At 39.9% G+C, this 10,097-nt stretch overlaps 1 protein-coding gene across 1 annotated transcript; it reads left to right on the forward strand.

The window, feature by feature from the left end:
- Positions 1 to 349: 349 nt before the first annotated feature.
- On the forward strand, positions 350 to 3,095 carry LOC113730085 (membrane steroid-binding protein 1). Its single transcript, XM_027254543.2, has 2 exons — positions 350 to 849; positions 2,378 to 3,095. Exons 1-2 carry the CDS (start codon positions 539 to 541, stop codon positions 2,766 to 2,768), a joined length of 702 nt encoding a protein of 233 aa, XP_027110344.1. The 5' UTR covers positions 350 to 538; the 3' UTR covers positions 2,769 to 3,095.
- Positions 3,096 to 10,097: the final 7,002 nt, after the last annotated feature.

A 10,097-nucleotide genomic window follows, 5' to 3' on the forward strand; every position in this document is an offset into this window, starting at 1 on the left:
GTAAGTGATATTTTTAAAACTTTAGAGGTATCAGGTGATATTAAGAGAAATTTTAGGTAAGGTTTTGATATTATCCCCTAAGAAAAAGACACAAACCTTAATAGTAGGTCGACCCAACCACCTACCCAGGGCAAAAGAGAGAAATCGTAAATATATAACATTAATGGGCAATTAATAGCAGCAGCTGCAGTGTTTATACTTTATAGTAGCAGTATACTCGTATTTATACCCGAAAAAAGGGTAATACTAGTATTACCTGTTACTTTGTCCTGATCGAAACTGAAAATCTTTTGGCCCTTTAGCTATGCCAGCCAGGTGATATATGGGACTAAATGTTTTTCTTTTTCTTATTTGGAAAATAATTAAACACTTGACTGAACCTGCAAAATTTCCCCCATTTTTTTCAATAAAAATTAATTTGTTGAGAATATTAAAAAGCAATACACACTACAAATATTAATCAGTTCTGTTCCATAGCCCAATTCCTGGTGAAGATATTTTCTTTGTTCTCTGTCAAAATCCTATCCGACCGAAGACCATGGCCCTGCAACTATGGGAGACCCTCAAAGAATCGATCGTAACATACACTGGCCTCTCCCCAGCAACTTTCTTTACAGTGGTTGCGCTGGGTCTTGCCGTTTATTACTTGGTCTCGGGATTATTTGGGTCGTCTGATCAGGGTCATCACCCCAGGCCTAGGGAGTTTGAGGAGCAGGTGGAGCCTTTGCCCCCTCCAGTTCAGCTGGGAGAGGTCACCGAGGAGGTGTTGAAGCAATATGATGGGGCTGATCCCAAGAAGCCTTTGCTTATGGCAATCAAGGGTCAGATCTATGATGTCTCTCAGAGCAGGTATTTTTCTATTTCATCTTTTCTGCAGGGTTTAAGGTCTCTGTTGCTTCCCGATTCTCTCTCGTAAAGTGTTTTTTTTTTTGGGGATGTTTTTGGGAGGGTTGGGTTTGACCTCGCATGTTTGAAACAATTCTTCTTGATGTTAAAGTTCTTTTGGCTTTGTTGCTTTCTCGGTATGAAAAAGGTTGAAGCTTTACGGTTGATTTTTCTAAATCTTGCACTGATTTTCAGTTCACTTTGGAATGGTCATATATGTGATGATTCTTTAGATAGAGGTTTTCACTTTTCTGGGATTCTCTTTTGCTTTCTTTGTACTGTTCCTCGGCAAATTGATCCGCTTCATTCGTGCACTCACTCTGATTTAAATTGACTAGTCCTAAGAGATGAAGCACGAACTTTGTTCGGCCTTCTAAATAGATAGAAATTGTCAAAAGAAAAATAAAAGGGTACGGGAGGGCAAGTGAAAGGAGAAATTTTGCTTATGTGACTCTTTTATCACTCATCGGTGATTGTCTGCCTGTGGGACATGAAATTCCTGAACTTCCTTTGAGTGGTTTTCCTAACATCTTTAAGTTGTTTTCACGCGTTCTTTTTTGTGCCATTGGTATAGGTTTTTCAAATACTTGTCACGTATTTGATCTTATGATATTCGAAATCTGGATATTGGGATGCGTTATTCGAAATCTGGATCTTGTGTTGCTTAGGGTACTTTTTTGGTAAATCCTTACGTTCACATCCCCAACTTTCTGGCTGTCCGGAAAAGCTTCTGCAATATTATTGTGTATTGCATGGTTTTCTTTTATGTCTTGGTATTTGGGTACAAAGAGCTTTCTCATCGTTAACGAACTGTCTTCTAAGCGTCCAAACGGAGCATTGCCGTTCCAATGATTTTATCTTTCAGTTGATTTACTGTGTTCTTTTCTTAATGTACAATGTGACAAAGACTTTATGATATTAAAGAGAAGGGAGTAGATTTGGTTTTTGGATGGGTTTTGACTTCTTGATGTGTTTACCGAATGTAGAACCAGCTAATTAAAACATGCCAGGGCTACAATCATCTTGAGAAATTCCATTGATGAGACGAAGTATTGAGAGTTATCTACTGCCATCATACCTACATGCAGTGATACTCTCTTGTATCCTTACATCAACTTTTTAGCTGGAAAAATCCATGTCAAGACTGCATACTAGTTTACTTGATTTGTTAGCCAATTTAGTTCATCTGATGGCTGCCTGTCTCTTTCTTTTGCACTTGAACCCATCCTTCTCCCTTTCTGTTCCAGTTGCACTCTACTCAGAAAATATTCCAACGGAGGAATTTCTGTTGAATATATTCTGTTCTTTTATTATTTTTTTTCACATCTGCTAATCTCCTTAATTAAGATTAGAACACCAACTTTCTCATTCGTATGCTCCAAAATTATTGTTATTATCTTCTCTAGTGTTATGTTAGATGTCATCAAAATCATATCAGTACAAAAAGCATTATAACGGATACTCCTTTTCATGGATACTTTTCTGTTGGCAGGGTTTTCTATGGACCTGGTGGACCTTATCATCTTTTTGCAGGAAAGGATGCTAGTAAAGCCCTTGCAAAGATGTCTTTTGATGAAAAGGATCTCACTGGTGATATCTCTGACCTTGGTGTATTTGAGCTCGAGGCCTTGCAAGATTGGGAGTACAAGTTCATGAGCAAGTACGTGAAAGTAGGAACTGTGAAGAAGACCGTGCCTGTGAGTGATGACGTAGCGAATGGTGAAGCTGCAGAAAGTACCAGTGAGGCTACAACTGATGATAAGAAGCCTGCAGAAGCTTCTGATCGTGATGTTGCAGAGGCCACAGAGGGACGTCCATCAGAAAGTGCTGCTGCAGAAGCTGTTGAAAGCAAAACTGATGGTGATGCTGACAAAAAAGAGTAAGTGCGGCGGCGCATTACCGAGGCCTGAATGGGCAGCTAAGGGATTCCAGTTTCTATAAATGTGTAGAAGAAGAGGTTTACATGTTGTATCAACTTGTTATCCTGTTTTGCAAACATTTCCTAGTAGGATGCTCCTTACATTCAAACCTGGATGTCTAGTTTGTTGTATTAAGATAATAATCAGGCAGAATACACCTGAATCCTGAGTTGCCCATTTTGAACTTACATATCTTTGCTTGTTCAGCTCACTTTGGATATGTTGGAGGTTGGAAATTCATGTGAATTTCTGGTGGTGATCGGTAATGAGAAGAATTTCATCCTTTCAAGACTTCGAGGTTTCTTTGTTACGCGAGCCGTCATGCAAAGCCCTAACAGCGAAATGTCTTGGGCTCATCAGAAACTCCAATTGGGCTCGCATAGCTTTGTAAAAATTTTAAACTCTTTTATGTGTTACAGGACCACCCGTATTGGTCCTGAATTTGGTCGAATCTATTACGATTGGCCTTTGTGACAAACTTCTTTAGACTGCCATTTCAGTGCTTGGAGGACTGCGGTGTGGTAGATAACCCACCAATTTAACAAAACTTACATATGAGGGCTCCTTGATTTTTGGACAGCACGAGAAAAAATTAGGGACATGATATTATCAATCCTCAAAAAATTTCAAGCACTCTTTCCCCTTTTTTTTTTTTTTTTTTTTGCATTAGATGAAGTTTATGGGGTGTGTGAGATTTTCCGAAGAGTATTAATATCATTTCTCACAAATTATGATTGGTTTGGTGCATTTATGGCATATTATGGTAATTTTGTATGGTTTGTACCAAGCCCGGAACGCTACTCCGCACCGACGACTATCAGGAATGTGTAGTATATGATTGCCATGCACGTCTGCGGTGCAAAAATGGGCGCATTATTAATAGAAGAAGTAGATGAATGAATGGGAAAATGGAAGTCTCATGTCAGCGTCAGATGTCAGTACGATTGATTCTTCTGACATTCATCTACCTCCTCCTCTCTCTTCAATCAGTGTCCTCATCTCATCTCTAGCGATAATGCTGCTGTGTCCATCCTGGTCTCTGATGATCCACCCCTTTAATTTGACTATGGTGAGGGGGCTTATCCTATCAAGTTTAACATCAACGGGTTCCAGTGGCCATGGAGCTTGGAAGCTCTTCAATTCAAGCTCTCTGAATAATATTAGGCCCTGGGTTGGGCTGCTGCTGAAGCTAGTGATCGAATGAAAGTGTTATAGGCCGCATCTGGGGTTGAAGAGTCGAACAGCTCCTGCATAGGGATGCAAACAAGCCGAGTCGAATCGAGTCGAGTTTTGGGATAATCGAGCCGAGTCTTAACTTAATTTTATCAAGTTCGAACTCGACGAACCGCCAATTTAAAAATCGAGCTCAAGCTTGAAAAAATAAAAAATAATTATTTTTATTTTTAAAAAAATAAATAATATATATACTCAGGTCGCGAACTAACGAGTTTAATATTTTGCCCTTGAGTTCGATTTGGCTAGCTCCGAGTTGAGCTTTGACTCGAGTCACTTGTGAGCGGTTTGATTTGTTTGCAACCCTATTCCTGCACATTCAGCAACAAGGTCGGTCACAATTCACACACCACATTGCTCCCCGTGGGGCTGGACAAATCCACTTCACAGGGGATGATGATGTTTTTCCCATGGCCAAGTGGTTTTCAAGCTCCACAAGCGAATAAGCCTCTCTTCCACTTTGAGCCGCAGTAATTAAATTTGGTGCTTGCTTGTAGTCATATCATACATCACAATCAACTTAAGACGTGCAAACTTGAAGCTGTGGTTCATTGCTACTTAATTTGCTGTCTTTGGACTTTGGAACTCTTATTACAGCAACTGTGTCCAAATTAGACAGAAAGCTGTAAACGCATGGAATCTTATTTCTTGAAGTCTCTCTTCCTGCAGTCGTATGAGCAAATTATACGACGGGTGGATATCCCATCTATAGATAAAGAAGCTGATGGTTGCGACTAGTCCACAATTCACTGGGGCAAGAAAGCCTCATTAGCTGCGTTGTTTACATATTTCTGGATAGAAACTGGATGCGTTTGGCAATTGATATACGCAAATGCCGCTGGTACTGAGACGGCTGTGAAAAGAAAGGGCAAGGTGGAAGCGTTGGAAATAAAAGAGTTCTCCAAATCTGACCTTTTAATAACTCTAGAATAATACGTCTACTTAAGTAGGTGGGAATTGAAAGACAAGACTAGGAATCTTGTACGACATGAAAAGTTATTATATTGTATGCAAATCCTGCTGACATGTCAGTCTTGCAATGTGAGGCTAGCTCCTAACCTCCTAGTAGATAAAACAAAAAAAAAAGGAAAATGCTACATAAGCATTATTCTGATTTCTAACCTATTGTTCGTGTAACATGGAAAAGGAAAATGTCGTACCATACGACAAAAGAAAAGATAGTTTACTCTCTTGATTTTAGGGATTTTCATATTTGTACCCGTCCGTTTGCTTTGTCATGTCATGATTTCATTGGTGGACATAGCGAAGGAAGTAGATTATTAAGCATGACCCTTTTTTTTTGGGTTAATACCACTTTATCCCCCCAATCTTTGGACGATTACCCACTTCAGTCCCTAAACTTTAAAATGGGACACTTAAGTCCCTAAATTTATAAATACATCCCACTTAAGAAAAATTGTTAACAAATCCTGAATGTCGTTGGTGGTCGAAGTGTCCCATTTTATAAGGGTTTAGGGATTTAAGTATCACATTTTATAAGTTTAGGTACTTAAGTGGGAGATATTTATAAGTTTAGGGACTTAAGTGTCCCATTTTAAAGTTTAGGAATTGAAGTAGGTAATCGTCCAAAGTTTGGGAGGACAAAGTGGAATTAACCCTTTTTTTTTTGGGGTGGCTGGGACTGCGCACCAGGTGGATTAAGCCTGCCAGGCAACTCAAGGGGCAAGTCAACAGAGCTTTATTCCTCGCGACAAGCTATTTCTACCGTAATGATCCGTAGGAATAAAGTTTGGACAATTTGAGCATCGCCGAGGATATTTCGTTGTGTTTCTGTGTTGGATTTCATTTCAAACAACTTTCAAGGACAGATTGTCTTTAAGGTTATGGAGTTTCGTTGACTCTTTCTTTCCTTTTTATTTCCCATGTTTAGTGTTGGAAGTTGGAACTGATTCATAAGATGACCGGAACGCCCTAACCTTAGCAAGTCAGGATATTACATTACAGTGTGACCAAATGGCGCCCACCATGGATTACAACATCATGAAAATATACCTGATGCGACTGCCAAAAACGCGATCTGAGCTGAACAGAGGGTGGCCGAGCTGATGGGGAGAAGCCGAACGAGCTATCTGCAGTGAAAAATGAACAGAGGGGCTAGTTTCCCGGAGCAGCTCCGACGGTCAAGTCAGCAAGAGCTTGAGAATAAAGTAACAGTGGGAAGTACTGTTGATGGCGTACCTTGTGTTGCCTTGTGGTGCTGTATTTATAGGCTTGTGGGTAGTAATTTCCTTATAGGATTAGAAGTCCGGCCGGAGAGGGAGTCCTTCTAGGGCTCCATCGGCTAGCTCCGAAAGATTCGGAGGCCGCGGCCCACCAGCCCCATCCAGCGGGGAGGCGACAACCATGCGCGAGCTAGCATCCCTCATGTTCGAGCTAGTCTGGCCAAACTGACAGGTCACCATGTCCGAACTGACACGTGGCTCAGGTGAATTTGCTCCTCTACAGTACCAAAAGGGCAAAAAAAGAAGATGTTGAAGCTGTATCAAGTCGAACTGTCAGTTGCAAAAAATAAGGGGTAAAAAAAAAAAAACAGAACACAAGAAACAAAAACTAGGAATATTAGATTTGCTAGTATATTGGTTATTATGTGATGGAGTAAGGTGAGGGAGAAGCCTGCAAGATGACATCAGGTCGGCTCCGCTTCAAATGGTTGGCAAATCATATATATATATTAGGACTTGCTTTCCATCTTACACAACGCCTACCTATCTATCTCATTCTCCTAGGAATGGTAATGGAACCGGGCTTGTTATAACATGGGGGAGGCGCACAAAGTCTGAAAAATAGGGCAGAAAAGGATCGGATCCAGCAATTGTTTTATGTCTGCATTGCAACCATAAATAAAGAATGGGATGAGATGCTGTGACTATCGAACCGCAATAGTGGCATCATGCTTAAGCATTTGGGGAGAAGACTTGCGATAAATTTCTTGTTCTTTAATAATTTATAATACAAAATAATAGGCGGGGAGCGAGGTCAGCGGTGCACGTACGTCTAGCTCTAGTAGTAGTGGACTTTCATAAAACCTGCAGGCTATGTATATAGCCGTAAGCCGTGCGTTAATGACCATTTCATTTCTTCCCATTTTTTTTTCTTTACCCTTCTTCCTCCTCCTCGTATCTTTCTCACCGTCCGTTGAATTGTCAGAATATCTTTCGACCTATGACAAATACTCTGCTACTAGTACAATTCTATGGACCCGGACATATATATATATATCCCTCTCAATCCTCCCATAAAATAACGTGTCATCCTGTTTTGGAGATCTCAGCTCTCCCTGAATATTTCTGAAATAGTTAATACGTTTTGACTTTGATACCATAGTTAAATATTCCGCATTTGCTGGCTGATATAATAGTTACGTGGCAGCTGTTCATGATCACCGCAAGCTGGCTCTTATCCTATAAATTGAACTTCTAGTCTGCAATCGTTAATTGCCTAACTAACAAACTCCTCCCCAAAGCTAGCTTGTAAGGTTTAATTAATTATAAGCAGTACTCTCATCTCAGGTCTCCAGTCTGAAAGAGTAACCACAATGCAAAGTCGTCGTGCTTGTTTGACTTTGATCCTCCTTGTTTTGATGCTGCTGCTGCTGTCATCTGGTTGCCGATGCAGCCGGGATTTTCCAGCACATGAAGATAAAGAAGAAGCAGAAACCAGACGTATCAGAACCAAATTCCTGGCCACATTTTTCAGGCACTTTGGAGTTATTCCCGAGTATGCAGATGACAAGAAGAAGGAGATTCACGTGGTCTCCCGCCGCCTTGTTCCCTGCGGACCAAACCCTCTTCACAACTGATCATAAGGTTATTCGACTCAAAAGATCCATAATATTCACCTCCTCAGCCACCCTTCTACATCGAAATCCACTACTCTGAGGGATATCACATACTGGCGATCCTTCGTTAACAACAGCGCATATATATATATATGTTCACAAGTTTCAAAAGGTGTGCTAGCCATTAGATTAGACGCTTGACAAGTACTCTGTTGTTTGCGGTCTCTCTGAATATATATTCCGGTTCTTAGTTTTGAAAGTCAGCCACCCAAACTATACTGTAGTAGATCAAAGATTTTATACTTTGATGAGTGATTATATACATGCTTCATACATATATATATACCAGAGAAGTAGCTAGGGTATTTATACTTTTTGCGCCGTGCGGAAAATCAGAAGATTTGGTGGAGGATAAATATATATACATATGCCAGATGAATTTGTTTTGAACAATTAATATTTGTTGTGTTCAGATTTGAGTCATGAAAGCAATAGTCGGATGGCCTTGCTCTATTGTCATCCATGGACATTTTTATTGCTGTATATACTATGATGATACAGAATCTCTAGGTGATTGATTGTTCAATGATTATTGAGTTGAAGCAGAAACTTTACTTAATTATGAGTATGTAAAGAAATATTATTGAGTTCACAAAAAGCAAGGGAGATGCATGGTTTTACTGGGGGCTCTATATAACTTGTCCACGTACATCACCTAATTCCGTTTCTGGAGCAACAGTAGTAATATTACTGATGGAAGCAAAATGGAAAGCACAAATTAAGAGTTATTGGATATCAAAAGGCCATGCATCATGCATGTTTAGGAATTAAGTGGTTTCCTAATTCATTTGTCCTGACTCATGATGCCTAGTCTAATTTTAAGAGAGACTTGTGAATTAATTAGCTAGGCTCTCTCTCGCATAGACGAATACTTTTTAACAGCAAATTATGCATGAAGTACTAATTCATGCAACGGCTAAAACTTGCGAAAACACAAGTTCAAGTATATATATAATATGTGTAGAATCCACCATGAACTTGGCTTGTAAGTAGGATTTCGAAATTGGGAGAGATCAGAGATAGGCTAGTAGCTGTGCAGAACTACAGCGTACGATCCGTCCTTTGTGCAATGTAGTATTGGAAGTCATGTTGGAAGGGTTGAAGAAGACGTAGGAGAAGTTGGGACTAAGAAAGCCGAAATTCATAAAGCTCCTCTGGGCTCTCGGCTCAAGACTGAAGAAGAAGCAGCTGCATCCCAGGTGTCACACACAACAATAGTTACAATACACAAGATCCTACAAAATTACAACCAACTCAGCTTTTATTTTAATTTTTTCTTAATTTATATGGTCTATTGGGCGGGCTGTCAGGCAAATTCTTGTTTTCTGGACGCGATTGGCCTGTAATTCAATGTGCTTGCTCAACGATAACGAGTCCTGGCGATAATTCAATCTTTAGAAAATATACCCAATTAAGTACTAGTTAACTATTGCAGTCTATTAGTTAACTAACTTTTTACTTTTGGGGGGTTGTTCCTTGTCAATGACTACCGCTTAATTTTGATAATACTCCAGTACACATTTTAAATCTATATATATTTTTGTAATGAAGCACTACTCCAACAGGTAACTTGTTGAATCTAGTGGATACAAGGAAAGGAATAGGATAAAGGGGATAAAGGGTGGAGAAGGCGTGAAAAAAGAAAGAGGAGCTCCCAGAAAGATAAGCACGCACAACAAAGCACGAGTGAGGGAGTACTTGGTACTTGTTAATGTTTCCACTACTTAGAACTTAGAAGTGAAACAAAAGCAGGAGGACTTAATAAATGAGTTTGTTTGGATAAGAGTTTATTTTATTTTATTTTATTTTTTTTTTTTTTTTTCATCACAGTGGGTATCTGGGGCCGAGGACTGGTTACCGTACGCCCCAACTAATCCCACTGCGTGACCGCGAGAGGCTGCCCGACATCATCGGTCAATGGTAACGACTGGGATTCGATCCTTGGTTGGTGGCTCTCACCCAACTGGGCTACAACCACCGGACCGAACCCAGACTGGGCGGATAAGAGTTTATTTGGATGATTTATTTGAGATATTTACTGTAGCACTTTTTGTGATGTGATGTATGTGAGATAAAAAGGTGATTGAGAAGATAAAAAGGTGATTGGAATTTGTGAGAATAAATTAAGCAAACCAAATTCTCTCTATCCAAACAAACTCATTAGTGTTTTACTGGGGGGTTTTGACACTTGACAGACACGT

The sequence above is a fragment of the Coffea arabica genome, chromosome 2e (assembly GCF_036785885.1).
Source record: "Coffea arabica cultivar ET-39 chromosome 2e, Coffea Arabica ET-39 HiFi, whole genome shotgun sequence".
Classification (NCBI taxonomy): domain Eukaryota; kingdom Viridiplantae; phylum Streptophyta; class Magnoliopsida; order Gentianales; family Rubiaceae; genus Coffea; species Coffea arabica.

Coding starts and splice junctions, on each gene's coding strand:
- LOC113730085 (XM_027254543.2), top strand. CDS start 539: ATGGCCCTGCAACTATGGGAGACCCTCAAAGAATCGATCGTAACATAC. Junction 850..2,377: donor TATGATGTCTCTCAGAGCAG/GTATTTTTCTAT, acceptor TTCTGTTGGCAG/GGTTTTCTATGGACCTGGTG.